The sequence below is a fragment of the Dipodomys merriami genome, unplaced genomic scaffold (genome assembly GCF_024711535.1).
Source record: "Dipodomys merriami isolate MVZ:Mamm:240054 unplaced genomic scaffold, mDipMer1.0.p SCAF_353, whole genome shotgun sequence".
Classification (NCBI taxonomy): Eukaryota; Metazoa; Chordata; class Mammalia; order Rodentia; family Heteromyidae; genus Dipodomys; species Dipodomys merriami.
This window is the reverse complement of record NW_027205082.1, coordinates 268445-289319: the sequence shown is the minus strand read 5'-3', so window position 1 is coordinate 289319 and position 20875 is coordinate 268445. Positions and strand designations below refer to the sequence as shown.

General features: G+C 56.9%; 1 protein-coding gene across 6 annotated transcripts in view; it reads right to left on the bottom strand.

The window, feature by feature from the left end:
- Positions 1-9634: 9634 nt before the first annotated feature.
- LOC138804046 (arylsulfatase L-like) overlaps positions 9635-20875 on the bottom strand; it is a 12921-nt gene continuing 1680 nt past the window's right edge. Inside the window, exons 1-11 of one of the 6 annotated variants that reach the window (XM_069988314.1) lie at positions 19766-19850; positions 19471-19517; positions 18694-18858; positions 17007-17128; positions 15874-15996; positions 15041-15467; positions 13887-14023; positions 12962-13096; positions 12709-12871; positions 11602-11723; positions 9635-10974 (exon numbers count right to left, since the gene is read on the bottom strand). In XM_069988314.1, coding sequence (XP_069844415.1) covers positions 10628-10974; positions 11602-11723; positions 12709-12871; positions 12962-13096; positions 13887-14023; positions 15041-15467; positions 15874-15996; positions 17007-17128; positions 18694-18858; positions 19471-19502 — 1773 coding nt within the window. In that variant the 5' untranslated portion in view covers positions 19503-19517; positions 19766-19850 and the 3' untranslated portion in view covers positions 9635-10627. Of the gene's footprint in view, positions 10975-11601; positions 11724-12708; positions 12872-12961; positions 13097-13886; positions 14024-15040; positions 15468-15873; positions 15997-17006; positions 17129-18693; positions 18859-19470; positions 19566-19765; positions 19851-20875 lie in introns of those variants that run through there. The other 5 variants (XM_069988313.1, XM_069988315.1, XM_069988312.1 and 2 more) reach the window with 5 other exon arrangements.

Sequence of the window (20875 nt, the reverse complement as noted above, 5' to 3'; positions counted from 1 at the left end):
TGCTGACTCTGCCTAGCTCCCTGAACCGGGACCTCAGACTCAGGGGCACCATGGCTGCTGCAGGGGCTACGCACGCCATGGCCTGCCATGCAGGCTCCACATGCTCTATGCAACCGGCCAGGACCCAGGCTATGATCAGAGCAGCGGCCAGCCACTGAAGTCGTTTCCACTGGTGCTTGTGCTCATGCTCATTCTTCTCCCAGCTCTCTTTCTGCCCCATACTCCTCTCCTGGGCCACCTCGCCTCTGCTGTGCACATGCCCCAGCCCCCTTGGGCCCCTGGCCATTGCTGCCACCAAAGTGTGCTCCTGGGCCCCACCCCCTCCTCCCCTGGGCCCAGCCCCAAAGCCCTGGCCAAAATTGCAGCCCTGACTGGGCCCTGAGGCTCCCAGACCATGGTAATTGCAGCCTTACCTCAGCTCATCACTACCCCTCACCCCCAGTACCGGTCCGGGGAATTGAATCTCCCCTCAGCCCCACCGCTGGAGGAGACTCTCCTCCATCCCCCTCCACTCCACACACCAAGCAGGTGCATAGTGAAATTTGTGTGTGTATGTGTGTTTGTGCGTGTGTGTGTGTGAGTGTTGGGGATAACTACCTCTCAAGGACTCAGAAATTAGCACCCTTTGGGATGACTCAACACACAGCACACTTCCAAAAACAGCACAAAGCACCCTGTGTAAAGGACTCAGCACACAGCTCCCTTTGAGGACTCAGCATGTAGTATGCTGGGTAGAGTACTCGGCACACAGCACCCTTTGAAGGGCTGAGTATAAAGCACCCTGTGTAAAACATCCAGTGCACAGCACCCTTCAAAAAACTCAGCACGTAGAACAATTTTGAAGGACTCAGCACATACCATACTGTGGAAGCACTCAGCGAACAGCTCCATTTGAAGGACAGTACACAGCCCCCTGTGTAAAGGACTCAGCACACAGCACTCAAAAAACTCACCTCATCCCTCTCTTCGCCAGTGGTCAGCACATAGCAGGACCCTTTGCGATGCAGTAGCTCACCACACCTATTGAAGGACTCAGCATACAGTACGTTGTGTAATGGACTCAGCACACAGCATCCTTTGAAAAAACCAGGACGGCCCACACTTCTCAGGGACTCAGCACATAGCACCCTTTGGAATGACTCAGCAAACAGCACCTTTTTGAGGACTCAGCACAAAACCCCCATGTGGGAAGGACCCAGCAAATAGCGCCCTGTGAAGGACTCAGCACATAGCTGTATGTCACAAATTCAGCTGTCATTAGAATTAGGGTGCTTTCTTCAGTATCACCATTCTTCAGAAACACTGCACAAATCCGACTAGTTCACATTTAGACAAGCTGTGTTTTATGGGGGAAGTCAGCTGGGGGTCTAGAACTCAAAGCTTGGGGGCCCTGTCCCTGAGCTCTTTGGTTCAATGCTAGAGCTCTACCACTTGGAGGCACAGCTCCAATTTTGTTTTTGGGGTTTGTTCTTTTACAGGTCTTATGGTGATAAGTAAGGACATGTTGGGGTACCTGTGGGCAAAGGCTCTTAGCTCAGCCTGGAGCTGACCTCTCCCTTTTTTGTGCCCCTGGTAAGCCGGGCCTCCTGGAGCTCTCTTGGTCTGGGGTGGAACAGACCTGCTCGGGCATCAGCAATCAGGGTGAGCAAAAGTCAGCTTGGCCCTGGTCACTTCCCCAAATTGAACTCTAGAGGTTGATGGCACAGGGCCGCATGTTTCACATCTGGTCCGCAGGGTGCAGGAGTAGCCCACCATAGGGATAGTACTTGAGAGTTGTGTTTACTCTTGCTTCCTTGGGGCCCCCATCATGATTCAAAGCCACCCTGGACAGGAAAGTCCTTGAGACTCTTACCTACAATTAACCATCCAAAAGCAAGAGGGGCTGTGGCTCAAGTGGCAGAGCACTAGCCTTGAGCAAGAAAACTCAGGGATAGAGCCTAGGCCTGAGTTCACACACACACACACACACACACACACACACACACACACACACACACACACACCACGTGCATGCAAAATCAGAGATTTCTACACTACAATCTTTTCCCCACTAAGCCTGGTGGCTGCTGGCCTAGGTATTTGATGCATACACCACCACCTACTTCCTATTTATCTGAGGAATTGTCATATGGGTTTGGGAGGGGGGAGAATCATCCTAGCTGAGAATGTGGCTCAGTGGTAGAGTGGTCACCTAGCATGCCTGAAGCCCTGGGTTCTATTCCACACAGAAAAAGCTAGAAAGGGAGGTGGGGTTCAACTGGTAGAGTGCCAGTCTTGATCAAAAAGAGCTCAGGACAATGTCCAGGCCCTGAGTTCAAGCCCCAGGACTAGAAGAACAAATCTTTGTTGGAGGCTTTTTATTTTGCTTTGAAAACAATTTATTCTTTGTGATAAGCATAACATGGGCCTCTTTCCTGGCCACCAATGGGCCATTAGATAACCCTTGAATTTTGGCCACCTCCCTGCAGCCTTTGCCCTACCCGACCCCCAGTTTAACCTTCCTGTCACCCGGCTGATGGAGGCTTGAGAGAAAGCCACCTGGCCACCTACTTCTGGTGGCTGCCAAGGCTTTTGAGAGTCAGTATGTCACATAGAGAGTCATCATCCACATCAGTCTACAGAAGAAAGTGAGGGAGCACTCCTCCCCTGAGCCTGGGAGCTGTGGGCGGAACTGGATGTGCGACATCTGGGGCAGGACGTGCTCCTTGGGGGAGTCCACTATGGGGTCGGGAACCCTGACCTCTCCTCTGGCAGTTTCCATGCTGTCTTCAAGTTGCAATTCTGCAAAACCTTTCTGCTCCTCCCTGATTTCACCCACCACGGGCCCTGAGGCGTCTGAAGCAGTGCTGGTGGTGGGGAGCTCAGCCTGTGCTGGTATCTGGAGACTGCTGTCTGTGCCTTCCCTTGCGAGGAGTGACAGCAGTTCCCGCAGCACTCTCCTCTTCTCTATCTTCTCCTAGGACAGCCAGTGCATGCACTTGGCTTTCTCCCAACACAGCTCATTCAAGATCAACATCTACTCTTTACACACCATGAGGGACTCCTCGATGGTTTGGATGTGTGCCGACAGCTGGCTGCATCAATGGTGGAGCTCACCTGCTGGACTCTGGAAGTCTACCTCATCAGTCAGGTCGTGGACGAAGCAGATTTTCTTTTCACATGCCCATGTCCCTCTTCCCATCCCCATGCATGCTGTGGTGGCAGCTCATGGGGCAGAGGGCCTGTGGCTCCAGCTCAGTCTGTCACTGATCTGCCTGGTGGCCCGGGTGCCTGCAGTAGGCCCATGCTCCTGTGGCAGGATTTTTCCCCTGTGGATCTCAGAGAGCCTAGTCCATCTACCAGGCAGCATGGAATGTGGGCATGGCCACCATTCTTGTATCCCTTTGGTCAGAAAGGAACATGAAATAATGGTGTGGCCGGAATCCTGTGATGCAGGCAGAATGGGCAGAGTGAAGATGACAGTGGCTCCCCCAGCCCCTTTCCCAGGGAACTCTGTCCAATTCAGCTGGGGACAAGAGGGTGACATGCTTTAGCTGGATGGCTGTACAGATTGTTGTGTATGTCTGTTTATTGCCAGTCCCAGAGCTTGAACTCAGGCTAGCCCTCTACCACTGGAGCCATTTGGCTCTACTTCTGGCTTTGTTGGCACTGAAGTTGGACAGGGGTTTCAAGGACATTCCTGCTTAGGGTGACTTTGACCATAGCCTTGCAAGTTTCAAGGAGGACCTGCGCTGCTGCTGCTGCTGCTGGCCACCCTGCTCTGCGGCCTGGGCCCAGGAGGCCGGGGTGAGGCCTTGGTGGTTTCTAGTTCCCCCACTCTCTTTGGTGGTTTCTAGTTCTCCCCCCTTGGTGATTTCTAGTTCTTCCCTTGATGGTTTCTAGTTCTCTCCTCTTTGGTGGTTTCTAGTTCCCCCCCCCAGTTTGGTTGTTTCTAGTTCTCTCTCCCTGTTTGGTGGTTTCTAGTTCTCCCCCCCCTTGGTGGTTTCTACTTCTCTCCCCCTTGGTGGTTTCTAGTTCTCTCCCCCTTCTTTGGTGGTTTCTAGTTCCCCCCTCCTTGGTGGTTTCTCTCCCCCTTGGTGGTTTCTAGTTCCCCCACCTTGGTGGTTTCTACTTCACCCCCAGTTTGGTGGTTTCTAGTTCCCCCTCTTTGGTGGTTTCTAGTTCTCCCCCCTTTTGGTGGTTTCTAGTTCTCCCCTGTTTGGTGGTTTCTAGTTCTCTCCCCAGTTTGGTGGTTTGTAGTTCTCCCCTCTTTGGTGGTTTCTAGTGTCCCCCCCTCCTCTCCTGGTGGTTTCGGGTTTCCCCCCCCCTCGGAGCCCGGGGCTGGGCTGGGGTTGTGGGGTGGGGAGGTGGCGGTGGATTTTCAGGTTGTGCCGGGTTGTTGGAGGCCAAGACCTGGTCCTGTTGGCCTGTCTGTCTCTGTGTCTGTGTGTCTGTCTGTCTCCTCTCGGTCTGTCTGTCTGTCTGTCTGTCTGTCCGTCTGTCCATCTGTCAGTCAGTCTGTCTGACTGTGTCCCTGTCTGTCTGTCTGTCTCTGGGTCTGCCTGTCTGTCCATCTCCTCTCAGTTGGTCTGTCTGTCCATCTGTCTGTCAGTCAGTCTGTCTGTCTGCCTGCCTCTCGGTCTGTCTGTCCGTCTCCTCTCTGTCCATCTGTCTTCCTTTCTGTCTGTCTGTCTGTCTGCGTCTCAGTCTGTCTGTCTGTGTCTCTGTCCATCTGCTTCTGTCGGTCTGTCCATCTCCTCTCGGTCTGTCTGTCTGTCTGTCTCCTCGCAGTCTGTCTGTCTGTCTCTTGGTCTGCCTATTCACCTGTCCGTCCATCTGTCCATCCTGTCTTGGTCATCTGTCCATCCCTTGTCTGTCTGTCTCTGTCTGTCTGCAGGTCCGTCTGTGTCTGGGCCTGTCTGTCCGTGTGTCTGTCCATGTGTGTGTGTCCATGTGTCTGTCTGTCCGTCTCCTCTCTGTCTGTCTCATTGTCTGTCTGTCTGTCCATCTGCCTCTGGCTCTGTCTGTCTGTCTCTCCATGTGTCATCCTCTCGGTCTGTCTGTCTGTCCGTCTCTGTGTCTGTCTGCCTCTCAGTCTCTGTCTGGGTCTGTCTGTCTGTCTGTCTGTCTCCTCTCTGTCCATCTGTCTTCCTCTCTGTCTGTCTGCCTCTTAGTCTGTCTGTCCACCTGGCTGTCCATCCCTTGTCTGTCTGTCTGTCCGTGTGTCATCCTCTTGGTCTGTCTGTTCGTCTCTGTGTCTGTCTCCCCATCCATCCGTCCGTCCCCAGCACCCGTCCTCTTCCCCCCTCAGGCCAGGCCGACTTTGACCTCGCCGATGCCCTGGATGACCCCGGTGAGTCCTGACCTCTCACCTTCCCCCCCCATGGCTTCACCCTAGCCGCTAGGCCTCATGTGTGGCCGTGATCCAGCTGTGGGCCTGAATCCCATGTGACCATTTGCCACCCCCTGAGGCCTTGGGGTCAGGGGTTGAGGGGGGTCAGGGGAGGTCAGGGGTCACCACCCTCTCTCTCTTCGCCTGCAGATCCCACCCCGAAGCCCAACTCGGATGAGTGGGGTCCTCCCCCCCACACACCAGGCCCACCCAGGGTGGGGAAACTGAAGTACGGCCCACTCCTGGCACACAGGGCTGTACCTGCAGCTGCCCGACCCACCCAGGCCGCGACCCCGGGGTCAGGATGGAGGTGAGCGGGGTCAGGAGGGGTCAGGGAGAGTCAGGGGTCAGGGGAGAGAGGGGGTAAGGGGAGGGGGGGAGGCCGGCCTCCATCCTCCCTCGCTCTCTCCCCGCAGACGTCTACCTCCCGCCCCAATGCCGGCCTCCACCCCAGCCCCAACCCCCACCAGGCACAGGAGGTGAGGACATGGAAGGGGGAGGCCCGGATGTGGAGGTTGGGGATGGAGAGGCCCGGATGGAGAGGCCCGGATGTAGGGAACCCAGTGTGGAGGCCCGGATTTATGGACCCGGATGTAGGGACCAGACATGGGAACCTGGATGTAGGGACCCGGATGTGGAAACCTGGATGTAGAGACCCAGATGTAGGGACCCCAGTGTGGAGACCTGGATGTGGAGACCCGGATGAGGAGACCCCAGTGTGGAGACCCGGATGTAGAGACCCGGATGTAGGGACCCAGACATGGGATCACAGATGTAGGGACCTGGATGTGGGTACCCCGATGTAAGGACCCGGATGTGGAGGCCGAGCTTCCAGGGCTGCGTCTCTCCTCCCCCTCCACCCCAGGTGCTGGTGACGAACACGTGATCCACGGAGACCCTCCAGGGTAAGTCCCGCCCCCTCGGCCACCCCACTTCCGGTCCCCTCGTGATCTGGGCCCAGGCGTGTATTGGGACTTCCAGTCGGCATGAGAACTTCCGCTTCTGACAGTATGTGAACTTCTGGTCCAGAGTATCGGAACTTCCGGTCCTGATTGGGAACTTCCGGTCCCTAGTATATAACAACTTCTGGTCCCTACTGGGTATTTCCGGTCCCTAGTGTATAGGAACTTCCGGTCCTGATTGGAAGGGCATTTCCGGTCCCTAGTGTATAGGAACTTCCGGTCTTGACTGGGCACTTCCGGTCCCTAGTATATAGTAACTTCCGGTCCCTAGTGTATATGAACTTCTGGTCCTGACTATGGGGACTTTCGGTCCCTAGTGTTTAAGAACTTCCGGTCTTCACTGTGGAGACTTCCGGTCCCTAGTATATAACAACTTCTGGTCTTGACTATGGGGACTTCTGGTCCAAGTGTACAGGAACTTTTGGTCCTGATTGGAAGGGCACTTCCGGTCCCTAGTGTATAGGAACTTCCGGTCCTGATTGGAAGGGCACTTCCGGTCCCTAGTGTAGAGGAACTTCGGGTATCTAGTGTATAAGAACTTCTGGTATTGACTATGGGGACTTCCGGTCCCTAGTGTATAGGAACTTCCGGTTTTGACTGTGGAGATTTCCAGTCCCTAGTATATAGGAACTTCTGGTCCTGACTGGGGACTTCCCGTCCCTAGTGTACAGAAACTTCCGGTCCTGACAGGAAGGGCACTTCCGGTCCTGATTGGAAGGGCATTTCCGGTCCCTAGTGTGTAGGAACTTCTGGTCTTGACTGTGGAGACTTCCTGTCCCTAGTACACAAGAACTTCCGGTCTTGACACACTAGGGCACTTCCTGTCCCTGTTCATGGACACTTCCTGCCACGGCTGTGATAGCACTTCCGGTCAGGCACTCTTGTCCCGCCCCCTTCGCCTTGGCTCGCTTCCTGTTTCCGGACACTTCCCAACCAGAAGCTGCAGGGAGACGCCCCACCCCCCTTCCTGGGTGTGTTCTCCCCCCATTTCCAGTTCTGGTTCTGCCCCCTCCAGGCAGCGCGCTGGCCCAGGTAGTGTCCCCCATCGTGTCCGTGGTGGTCGTGGCCCTGGTGGGTGCCACCATCACCTACTTTTAGTCTGGAGGTCGCAGATGCTGCTTCCGGGGCGTGGGCAGGGATGCAGGTGGGAACCGCCCCCTCTCAGGGTTCCCGGATGAGGAGAGGCGCAGGGCGGGGCCTCACATGATCCCCCCGCGGGTGGCTGCAGCCTGCACCTCCCCTCCCCCCCAGGCCCCGCCCCAGTGTGAGGCTGGATTCGAACCCGGGGCCTCCAGCAGCAGGCGGAAGCGGAAGCATAAGAAGGAGCCTGGCGGGGAGGGACGAATAAAATCAACGTAAAGTGCACATGCGCGCTGTCAGGCCTGTCTGCCCTGCCCATCTTTCCATGGCGCATGCGCAGGCTCCGCCTCTTTGGAACCACTCCCTGCACATGCGCGGTGCGCGAGCCCAGGCAGCGTTTCCCTTCCCCTCTGGCCCCTGCTCAGTGTGGAGACAGGCGCAGGGTGGGACAGGATGGTGATGGACAGCTAGAGTGTCCAGTCAGTCACTTGTGGGCGGGGCTTCGGCTTGACAGGACCTAAGACGGAGTAGGAGGCAGGACCTGGAGGTAAATGACAGCTTGTGTGGCCACCCAATTGCAAGGGGCGTGGCCTGAAGTCGACAGGACACTTGATAATACAAAGGGGCGTGGCCTGAAGGTGACAGACAGGACACATGATTATACAAGGGGGCGTGGTCTGAAGATGACAGACAGGACAAATGTCCACACAACAGCCAGGGGGCAGGACCTGGAGGAGACAGACAGCCCCTGTGGCCTTTCAACAGCCAGGAGGCGGGACCTGGAAGTGAGAAAAGCCCCTGTGCCCATACATTCACTAGTGGGCGGGACCTCTGGGTGATGGGCACCCACAGCGTCCATAGAGCTAGCCACGAAGAGGCATGGCTTCACACATATCAACTCTCCAGCTATTGGCTTGGCAGGGGGCGGGGCTCAGGGATGATGGACAGCACACCCTGCCTTTCAATATCACCCAAGGAAGAGGCGGGACTGGACCCCCAGCTTCCCTGGGCGGGGCCAAAGTATGGAGAAACAGGCGTGTCAGCCAATCAGAGCAGGGGTCGTGGCTGGAGGAGTCCCCGGGGAAGCCAATGGGTCCCTCCCTCCAGAGAAGACCCGGATGTCGTGCAGGTGCAATGCATCCTAGGCCTAGGGAGACACAGACCTCCGACCTCGACTTATCCTACCGCAATAAGGAGCTATAGGCCCATCTGGGTCAATCCCTGGAGAGGTCATTGGGGTCCCCTGGGACAGGCACAGAAGGGGAAGAGGTCGCAGGCCTGGTCATCCACCCATCCATCAACCCAACCACCCCCCCCTCCCTTAGAGTGGTCCAACATCAGGGTACCCCACATCTCCAATCCTGCTGGGCCAATCTGAATCCAAGTTCAGGTAGTTAGGGTCGGGACTGTAGTGTGAGGTCCAATCAGCAGCGAGTTGGATTTGGGAGGACCAATGACAAGTGAATTAGGAAAGTGAGGACGGGGCTTTCATGGAATAGGCCAATCAGTTGTGAATCTAGGTGGTGGGACGTCCTGGAGGAGGGCGAGACCAAGCCTGTATCCTAGCAACCCACTGGAAATGGTCTGAAATGGAATGCGGGACTAGTCCAATACCCTAGCAACCACCGGAAATGGCCTGAAATGGAAGGCGGGACTAGTCCAATACCCTAGCAACCACCAGAAATGACCTGAAATGGAAGGTGGGACCAGCCCTGTATTCTAGCAACGACCGGAAATGGTCTGAAATGGAAGGCGGGACCAGTCCTATACCCTAGCAATGACCAGAAGTGGCCTGAAATGGAAAGTGGGCCTAGTCCTATACCTTAGCAATGACCAGAAATGACCTGAAATGGAAGGTGGGACTAGTCTTATACCCTAGCAATGACCGGAAGTGGCCTGAAATGGAAGGCGGGACCAGTCCTATACCCTATGAACGACCTGAAGTGGCCTGAAATGGAAGGTGGGAGTAGTCCTATACCCTAGCAATGACCGGAAATGACCTGAAATGGAAGGTGGGACTAGTCCTATACCCTAGCAACGACCAGAAGTGGCCTGAAATGGAAGGTGGGACCAGTCCTATACACTAGCAACGACCAGAAATGGCCTCAAATGGAAGGCGGGACCAGCTCTGTATCCTAGCATCAACCAGAAATGACCTGAAATGGAAGGCAGGACCAGTGCCCGGCCTCTGACCCCCGTGACCCCTAACCCTGCCATGTGGTGTGGTGCTCACGAGGTTTTATTGTGTGAGAAGTTAGAGGACATAGGCCCGGATGTGACAGGGCCCCGGATGGGAGGCTGGGGAAAGGCCCCGGATGGGAGGCCCAAGGTGGAGGTCCAGGAGGAGAGGCTCAGGATGTGAGAGTCCCCGGATGTGGGAATCCCTGGGTCTGAGAATCCCCAGATGTGAGACTCTCTGAATGTGAAAATCCCCAGATGTGGGAATCCCCGGATGTAAGACTTCCCCAGATGTGAGAATCCCCGCATGTGAGAGTCTCTGGATGTAAAAGTTCCTGGATGTGACAATCCCCGGATGTAGGAATCTCTAGATGTGGGAATCCCCGGATGTAAGAATCTCCGGCTGTGGGAATACCCAGACGTGAGAATCCCTGGATGCGAGAATCCCCAGATGTGAGAATCCCCGGATGTGAGAATCCCCGGATGTGAGAGTCTCTGGATGTAAGATTTCCCCGGATGTGGGAATTCCCTGGTCTGAGAATCCCCGGATGTAGGAATGCCTGGATATGAGAATCCCCAGATGTGGGAATCTCTGGATGTGAGAATCTCTGGATGTGAGAATTTCCAGATGTGAGAATCCCCGGATGTGAGAATCTCTGGATGTGAGAGTCTGTATGTAGGAATCCCCGGATGTGAGAGTCTCTGGATGTGAGAATCCCCGGATGTAAAAGTCTCCGGGTGTGAGAATCTCTGGTTGTGAGAATCCCCGGGTGTAAAAAGTCCCCGGATGTGGGATTCCCCGGATGTGTGAATTCATCCCCGGGAATCCCCAGATGTGTCACCAGAAGTGAGAATCCCCGGATGTGAGAATCCCTGGATGTAGGAATCCCCGGATGTGAGAGTCTGTATGTGGGAATCCCCAGATGTGGGAATCTCTGTATTTGAGTATACCCGGATGTGAGTCCCCGGATGTGAGAGGCGCAGGCCAGGATCTGCCGTAGCCCCGGGCAGTTGGGGGTTGGGGGTCGGGTCGGGGTCAGAGGTCGGGGATCAGGCGGTCGCAGGCGCAGAGCAGTCCGGGCGCGCAGCAGGGCTGCAGGTGCGGGCTCCAGGTGTTGTGTGCAGGGGCGAGGGGCGGGGCCGCGCGGGGGCGGCGCGTGCGCAGCATCCGGGCCACCGCGGCCTCCACGCGCCTGCGTGTTGCCATCGGGCCCCGCAGCGGGCGGGTCTCCCCTGGGTCCGCAGTCAGGTCAAAGAGCAGTGGCCGCCGGTGGCGGGTCATGCGCCGCCCGGAGCAGGCGCAGGCAGGGAAACCGAGGCAGGCGCCTGAGCCCGGCGGGTCGAAGCGCGGAGTGGCGAAGTGCAGCTTCCACACCGTGCGGCCTGCGGTGGGTGGGGGGGAAAGGAGTAACATCCTGGGCCTCACATCCGGGGATTCCCATCCGGGAATTCACATCCAGGACATCACATCGGGGGATTCACATCAGGGCATTCACACACAAGACCTTACATTCGGGGATTCCCATCCAGGACCTCACATCTGGGTATTCACATCCGGGGATTCCCATCTAGGACCTCACATCCAGGGAATCACATCCAGGACCTCACATCCGGGGATTCACATGCGGTACTTCACATCCGTGGATTCACATGCGGGACCTCACATCTGGGACCTCACATCCAGGGATTCCCATCTGGGACCTCACATCCAGGGCCTCACATCTGGGGATTCCCATCTGAGGCCTCACATCCGGGGCCTCACATCCAGGGATTCTCATCCAGTACCTCACATCTAGAGCCTCACATCCAGGAATTCCCATCAGGGACTTCACATCCGGGACCTTACATCAGGGGATTCCCATCTCATGCCTTCCATCCAGGTCCTCACATCCCGGGATTCCCACATCCGGGGATTCCCACATCCACCCCAGGCCTTGCATCCGGGTCTCTGCGTGCATGCATGCAGCTCCCTCTCCCACCCCGGGGCCCGGCGGAGGTCGAGGCACTCACTTGGGCGGTCGAACCAGCGCACGGCATGCAGCCGGGCCTCGCAGTAGTGCAGCAGGAAGTCGTGGCCTGTGGCCTGCGCCGTCCCCAGCAGCGCGGGCATCAGGTCCCGGCCGTCCACCTCCCTGCAGGACCCGGATGTGTAGGCTTCTGAGCACTCAGAGACCCAGATGTCCAGGCCAGAGCCCCCAGAGACCCAGATGTGCAGGCCAGAGATCCCAGAGACCTGGATGTCAAGGCTTGAGCATTTAGAGACCCAGATCTGCAGGCTTCTGAGCCCTCAGAGACCTGGATGTTCAGGCTTCTGAGGCCTTCAAGACCCGGATGTCCAGGCTCCTGAACACTCAGAGACCCAGATGTGCAGGCTTCAGAGTGCTCAGAGGCCCGGATGTGCAGGCCAGAGATCCCAAAGACCCGGATGTCCAGGTTTCTGAGCCCCCAGAGACCCGGATGTGCAGGTCTAAGACCCAGGCCTCTGGTCTTATAGACCTGGATGTGCAGGCCTGAGGCCTCAGAGACCCGGATATCCAAGCTTCTGAGTGCTCAGAGACCCGGATGTCCATGCTTCTGAGCCCCCAGAGACCCGGATGTGCAGGCCTGAGATCCCAGAGACCCGGATGTGCAGGCTTCTGAGCCCTCAGAGACCCAGATGTGCAGTCCTGAGCCCTCAGAGACCCGGATGTCCAGGCCTGAGACCTGGACCTAGGTACTCAGAGACCTGGATGTGCAGCCCTGATGCCTTAGAGACGCGGATATGAAGGCCTGAGTCCTCAGAGACCCAGATGTCCAGGCTTCTGAGTGCTCAGAGGCCCGGATTTGCAGGCCTGAGCCCTTAGTTACCCAGATGTAAAGGCTTCTGAGCCCCCAGAGACCCGGATGTCAAGGCCTGAGCCCCGGGTTCTGGGTCTCAGAGACCCGGATGTGCAGGCTCCTGAGCCCCCAGACACCCGGATGTGCAGGTCTGAGCCCTCAGAGACCCAGATGTGCAGGCTTCTGAGCCCCCAGAGACCCGAATGAGCAGGCCTCAGCCTCCCCCCTTGGGATCCCCGAGGCCCCGGATGACCCCCCTTCCCCCCCACCCCGTGGGGACCCAGGCCAGCGAACTCCTACCTGTCCGCCGGAACCCAGCCCCCGGCCAGGCGCACCACAGTGGGGAACAGGTCCATGAGGCTGGTGGGCTCAGGCACCAGGCGCCCTGCGGGCAGCATCCCGGGCCAGCGCACCAGCCCAGGGACCCGGATGCCGCCCTCCCAGCCACCCATGCCTTTGCCACCTGCAAGGGGAGGGGCGAAGGGCAAAGGTCAAGGGGCGGGGGCGGGCCGCGTGGGAGGCCCCGCCCGCCCTGCCTCAGTTTCCCCCTCGCCTCGGTGCACGCCGTTGGAACCCCCGAGGCGGGCGCCCCCAGCCCGGGCCTCCAGCGAGGCACCGTGGTCCGACGTGAAGTAGACAAGGGTGCGGCGCCCTAGCCCTGCGCCGTCCAGCGCCGCCAGCAGTTGCCCTGCGGGGGGGGGGGAATGGGTCCGTGCCTCAGTTTACCCCCAGCGTCCACTGTGCCTCGTTTTACCCCCAACATGCACCGTGCCTCAGTTTACCCAACAGGCACCATGCCTCAGTTTACCCCCAACACTCACTGGGCCTCAGTTTACTCCCAACATGCACCGTGCCTCAGTTTACCCCCAATATGCACTGTGCCTCAGTTTACCCAAATGCACTTTGCCTCAGTTTACCCAAGTGCACCGTGCCTAAGTTTACCCAAATGCACCGTGCTTCAGTTTACCCCGACCCGCTGACCCCGTCCCCGTGCCTCAGTTTACCCCCATCCCGGTGCCTCAGTTTACTCAACCCACTCACCTCGTCCCCGTGCCTCAGTTTACCCAACATGCACCATGCCTCAGTTTACCCCAAAACCCAGTGACTCAGTTTACCCAACATGCACCGTGCCTCAGCTTACCCCTATACGCAGGCCTCAGTTTACCCACATCCACAGTACCTCAGTTTACCCAAATGCACCGTGCATGAGTTCACCCTGAACATGCACCATGCTTCAGTTTACCCAACATGCACCGTGCCTCAGTTTACCCCCAACATGCCCAGTGACTCAGTTTACCCAAGTGCACCGTGCCTCAGTTTACCCCAACCCATTGACCCCACTCCCATGCCTCAGTTTCCCCCAACCCACTCACCCCACCCCCGTGCCTCAGTTTCCCCATCCTGCTCACCCCACCCCCGTGCCTCAGTTTCCCTCATCCCAAGCACCGTGCCTCAGTTCCCTCCCTCCCCACACTCACCCACCATCCAGTCGAGCTCCTCCACGTTGTCGCCGTAGGCGCCGTGCGCGCTGCGGCCCCGGAAGGCGGGTGAGGTGACCAGCGGGACGTGGACGTGGAGGAAGGAGACGAGGAGGAGGAAGGGGCGGGCCTGGTGCCTGCGGACCCACGTCAGAACCCGCCCCCATCATCAATAACCTCACCGATAACCGACCTGATCAGGTATTGCCAATAATCGATCAGATGATTGATAATCGATCCTGATCTGATCAGATAATACCAATAATCGATGGTGATGTGATCAATAATACCAATAATCAATAGTGATCTGATCGAAAATACCAATAATCGATCGTGATCTGATCAGTTATTACCAATAATCCAACAGATCTGATCAGTTATTACCAATAATCAAACATCATCTGATCGATATGACCAATAATAGAACATGAGCTGATCAGATATTACTAATAATCGAACAGGATCTGATCAATAATACCAATATTCGATCGTGGTGTGATCGATAATACCAATAATCGAACATCATCTGATCGATAATACCAATAATCGAACATGAGCTGATCAGTTATTACCAATAATCGATCATGATCTGATCACTACTACCAAAAATCGATCGTGGTCTGATCTGAAGTCTACCAGATGTCTCTACAGATCTACTAGATGGAACATCCAGGGACCTGAGGTCTACCAGATGTATATAGAGATATACTAGATGTAACATTCAGGGACTTGAGGTCTACCAGATGTCTATAGAGATCCATTGATGGAACATCCGGGGATTTGAGGTTGACAGTTGACTATAGAGATCTACTGGATGTACATCTGGGCACCTGAGGTCTACCAGTTGACTATAGAGATGTAGTAGATGTACATCCGGAGATCTGAGGTCTACCAGATGTCTATAGAGATCTATTGATGGAACATCTGGGGATTTGAGATTGACCGGTTGACTATAGAGATCTACTGGATGTACATCCGGGGATCTGAGGTCTACCAGATGCCTATAGAGATCTCCTAGTGGAACATTCGGGGATTTGAGGTTGACAGTTGACTATAGAGATCTGCTGGATGTACATCTGGGGATCTAAGGTCTACCAGTTTACTATAGAGATCTAGTAGATGGCATCTGTCCCCCTCCCCGCCCCCAGGCTGACCTGTGGATGAAGGCCTCAGCCTCCCGCAAGAAGAGCCCCGCGCTGGCCTCGAACCTCAGAGGCTGCTGGACGACCTGGTGATCCCTCATCAGGAAGCAGTCGGCGTGGACGATGAAGACACCTAAGAGGCGGGAGGTGCAGGCCAGGAGCAAGGCCCCACATCCGGGGCCCAGCACCCAGGGCACCCAGCGCAGGCCCAGCAGGCCCGTGAGCTTCCCAGCGGCCAGGCAGAGCAGGGAAAGCAGCAGCAGCTGCGCCCCCAGGTCCAGGGGCCCTTGCAGACGCGCTCGCTTCTCCGAGGGCTCCACTTGTAGGTAGTCCCCCATCAGGGTGAAGGGGACCCCGAAGAAGGAGTCGAACCCGTGGTTCAAGGGGTGGTGGCAGTGGTCAGTGGGGGACTCACAGTTGAGGCCCAGGTGCCATTTGCCTGGAGGGGAAGAGATGGATGGATGAGTGAATGGATGGGTGGATGGGTGGATGGATGGGTGGATGGATGGGTGGGTGGATGGATGGGTGGATGGATGGATGGATGGATGGATGGATGGGTGGGTGGGTGTATGTATGTATGGATGGATGGATGGGTGGATGGATGAATGGATGGGTGGATGGGTGGGTGGATGGATGGGTGGATGGATGGATGCACAGTGGATGGATGGATGGGTGGATGGGTGGATGGATGGATGGATGGATGGGTGGGTGGATGGATGGATGGATGAATGGATGGGTGGATGGATGGGTGGGTGGGTGTATGTATGTATGTATGGATGGATGGATGGGTGGATGGATGGGGGATGGGTGGATGGATGGATGGGTGGATCCGATTTGTCTCTTACCTATGAGGCCGGTGGCATATCCCTGCTCCTGCAGGATCTTGGCAAAGGTGATCTCGGAGGTGGGCAGCCCGCCAGACACGGCCGCCCACTGCAGCACGCGCGCCCCGTTGGTGGTCACCATGCCTTCCAAGAGAGAGAAGAAGGACCCTAGGTCAGTGATGATGGCATCCTGAGTCAGGAGGGGGCATCTAGCACCTTCAGGGGGAAGGCCTGCTGTGTCTGGGATAGCCTGGGACCTGCCCACCCGGGGTGGAAAGGACCCCAGCCCTGGGAGCCCCCGGGGGAAACCAATATGGCGTAACTTCCGGTTTCCTGGCAGTTCAGGGGAGAAGTCCCAGAGTCTCAGGGATTTGAACCTGAGATCCTCAGAGTAGTCCTCCCCTCCCTCTGGTGGACCTCAGTGCCCTAGATGTTGGGCCTCAGTTCCCTGGATGTTGGACCTCAGGTCCCCGGATGTTGGATGTTAGTATCCCGGATGTTGGCCCTCAGATCCCCGGATGATGGAGTTCAGTGCCCTGTATGGTGGATATCAGGACCCCAGATGTTGGACTTCAGTTACCCGGATGTTGTAGCTCAGTTCCCTGGATGTTGGATCTTACTACCCCGGATATTGGAGCTCAGGTTCAGGTATGTTGGCCCTCAGATCCTCAGATGTTGGAGCTCAGTTCCCCGGATGTTGGGGCTCAGGTTCCTGGATTTTGGATCTTAGTACCCCAGATGGTGGATGTCAGGTCCTCGGATGTTGGAGTTCAGTTCCCAGAATGTTAGGCTTCAGATCCCCGATGTTGGATCTTAGTACAATGGATGTTAGAGATAAGGTTCCCGAATGTTAGAGTTCAGTGCCCCAGATGTTGGTGCTCAGATCCCCAGATGTTGGATCTTAGTAATCCGGATGTTAGAGATGAAGCCCCTGGATGTTAGAGCTCAGTGCCCCGGATGTTGGTGCTCAGTTCCCCGGATGTTGGGCTTTAGATCCCCGGATGTTGGGTTTCAGATCCCCAGATGTTGGATATCAGGTCCACGGATGTTGGATCTTAGTACCCCGGATGTTGGCTCTCAGATCCCCGGATGTCCCGCCCCCCGTCTCCCCCCCACCTCCCCCTCCGTTCCCCGGATGTCCCCCCCATACCGACCCAGGCGCACAGGGTAGCGTCCCGTCAGGAAGGCCGCGCGGCTTGGGCTGCAGACGGACGCTGCTGCCAGGTGCTGGGTCAGCCGCACGCCATCCCGGGCCAGGCCATCCAGGTGCGGGGTGCTGTGGGGGGAGAGGGAAACTGAGTCACAGCCAAGAACATACGGGGACCTGGGTCTAACATCCGGGGATCTAATGCCCAACATCCCAGGAGCTAAACTCCAACATCCGGGGCCCTGAGATCCCACATCCGGGGATCTAAGATCCAACATCCGGGGACCTGAGATCCCACATCTGGGGTACTAAGATCCAACATCTGGGGACCTGAGGTCCAACATCTGGAGACCTGGCATCCAACATCTGGGAACCTGAGGGCCAACATCCGGGGATCTAAGATCCAACATCTGGGGCCCTGAGATCCCACATCCAGGGTATTAAGATCTATATCTGTGGACTGGGCTCCTACATCCGGGGATCTAAGGCCCAACATCCGGGGACCTGAGGGCCAACCTCCGGGTATCTGATCTCCAACATCCGGGGACCTGATCTTCAACATCCAGGGAACTGAGATCTAACATCCTGGGAATTGAACTCCAACATCTGGGGACCTAACATCCAACATCCAGGGACCTGAGGTCCACTAGATGTCTATACAGTTCTCCTGGTGGAACATCCGGGGAACTGAGCTCAAATATCCGGGGTACTAACATGTAACATCCGGGGACCTGATCTCCAACATCCGGGGACCTGATCTCCAACATCCGGGGACCTGATCTCTAACATCCGAGGACCTGACATCTAACATCCGGGGTACTAACATCTAACATCCAGGGACCTGATCTCCAACATCCGGAGCACTAACATCTAACATCCGGGAACCAGATTTCCCACATCCGGGGCATTAAGGTCTAACATCCGTGGACCTGTCCTCCAACATCCGGGGCACTAACATCCCACATCCGGGGATCTGATATCCAACATCCGGGGTACTAATATCTAACATCCGGGGACCTGATATCCAACATCCGGGACACTAAGATCTAACATCCAGGCACCTGGGCTCCTACATCCGGAGGAATAAGATCCAACATCCGGAGTCTGAGCTACAACATCTGGTGTCCTAATATCTAACATCCGGGGACCTGAGCTCCCACATTCGGGGCACTAACCTCCAACATCTGGGGACCTGAACTCCTACATCCGGAGCACTGAAGTCTAATATCTGGGGACATGATCTCCCACATCCGGGGTACTAAGATTTAACATCCCGGGACCTGATATCCAACATCCGGGGCACTAAGATCCAACATCTGGGGACCTAGTCTCCAACATCCGGGGTACTAACATCCAACATCCGGGGTACTAACATCCAACATCCGGGGAACCTGATTTCCCACATCGGGGGTATTAAGATTTAACATCCGGGGACCTGATATCCAACATCCGGGGACCTGGTCTCAAATCCGGGGTACTAACATGTAACATCCGGGGACCTGATATCCAACATCCGGGGCACTAAGATCCAACATCCGGGGATTTGATATCCAACATCCACAATACTAACATCCAACATCCGGGGAACTGAGTTACTAGATGTCTATACAGTTCTCCTGGTGGAACATCCAGGGATCTGAGCTCCCACATCTGGGTAACTAAGGCCCCACATCCGGGCCTCCCCCTCTGCTCACCGCAGGCTGCGGTTCCCGAAGCTGCCCAGGTCGCCCAGGCCCAGGTCGTCGGCCAAGAGCAGCAGGAAGTTGGGGCGCGAGGGGGCGATGCCTGCGCAGGGGCCAGGAGGGAGGAGGAGGAGGAGGAGGAAGGCGAGGGGTGGGGCTGCACAGCCGCTGTGCGACCTGAGGAGGAGAGAGAGGAGGAGGAGGGGTGGATGGGTGGATGGATGGGAGGATGGATGGATGGATAGGTGTATGGGTGGATGGATGGATGGATGGATGGATGGATGGGTGAATGGATGGGTGGATGGATGGATGGATGGATGGGTGGATGGATGGATGGATGGATGGATGGATGGATGGATGGATGGGTGAATGGATGGGTGGATGGATGGATGGTTGGATGGATGAGTGGATGGGTGGATGGATGGATGGGTGGATGGGTGGATGGGTGGATGGATGGGTGGGTGGGTGTATGGATGGATGGATGGGTGAATGGATGGGTGGGTGGATGGATGGATGGATGGGTGGGTGGATGGATGGATGGATGGATGGATGAATACGTGGATGGATGGATCGGTGGATGAATAGGGGGATGGATGGATGGGGATATGGATGGATTGATGGATGGGTGGGTGAATGGATGATGGATGGATGGATGGATGGGTGGGTGGATGGATGTTTGGGTGGATGGATGGATGGAGGGTGGATGGGTGGTTGGATGGGTGGATGGATGGATGGGTGGATGGGAAGAGGGATGGAAGGACGCCCCCTCCCTCCAGGCCCTCTCCTGACCAACATGGCGTCCAGGATCGCGTCCTTCCCATGATGCTCCCCGTTTCCTGGAAGAGAAGGCCAGAAGCAGGAAGTGGGGAAGAGCTGAGGAACATCCGGCCACCCCAGGGCCAGGCTGCTGTTGTCCCCACCAGTACATCAGCCCCTCACCTCGTCTTTCCAGGCCTGTGGCGGGGCCCTGCAGCCCCCACCCCGAGGCATGGTGGGACATGCGGGGGGGCTCCAAAAAGCAATCGAAGCCCCCCCACCCCGGGTCCCCACACCTCTCCCCATGTTCCCCAGAGGACGAACTCACATCCACAGTTCTCTGCCATCAGTGCCTGGGCCTGCTGCTCTCCCTGCCAGCCAGGAAGCTCGCAGGACTCAAATGTCCACGTCACTCCAGCAGCCAGAACTCCACAACCCCCCTCCTAAATAAAAGTCCCCTTGTTCCTTGGAAAGCACCACATCTCCCCCTCCAAAATAAAAGTCCCCTTTGTTCCCTAGAAAGGAACAGGATTGGTGCTGAAGGGGAAGGAGGGGAAGGAAGGAAAAAGCCCGGAGTTGCTGGGCTGGGCGCCAAGAAATTGCCAGACCTGTCAGAGGCAGGAGGAAGGGGAGAAGGGTAACCTCGAGAACTACATGGAGGGCTGCAATAAGAGTCAGGACCGTCAGGGAGCGTGGCCTGTGCCCAGGGGGCGTGGTCTGCGCTCAGTAGGGTGTGGCCAGAGCTCAGGAGGGCGTGGCCTGGGCTGGGGAGGAAGTGAGGGACTCAGGAGGGCGTGGCCTGTGCTGGGAATGTAGTGAGGGTCCCAGAAGGGCGTGGCCTGTGCTAGGAGCGGAAATGAGGGCGTGGCCTGTGCTGGGCGGAATTGAGGGTCTCAGGAGGGCGTGGTCTGTGCTCAGGAGGGCGTGGTCTGTGCTGGGGAGGAAATGAAGGTCTCAGGAGGGCGTTGCCTGTGCTGGGATGGAAGTGAGGGACTCAGGAGGGCGTGGCCTCAGCTGGAGCTAAACTGAGGGTCTCAGGAGGGAGTGGTCTGCAATGAGGCGGAAGTGAGGGTCTCAGGAGGGTGTGGCCTGCAACAAGGAGGAAGTGAGGGAACTATGTGGGCGTGGCCTGCGCTGGGGCGGAAGTGAGGGTCTCAGGAGGGCGTGGCCTGTGTTGGGAAGGAAGTGAAGGTCTCAGGAGGGCGTGGCCTGTGCTGGGAATGTAGTGAGGGCCCCAGGAGGGTGTGGCCTGCGCTAGGAGCGGAATTGAGAGTGTGGCCTGTGCTGGGCGGAAATGAGGGTCTCAGGAGGTCCTGGCCTGTGCTGGGGCAGAAGTGAGGGTTTCAGGAGGGCGTGGCCTGCGCTGGGGTGGAAGTGAGGAAGAATTCCATCCAGAAGCAGCACGGCTGCTTTATTGCCTCCGAGTCTGGGAAAGGAC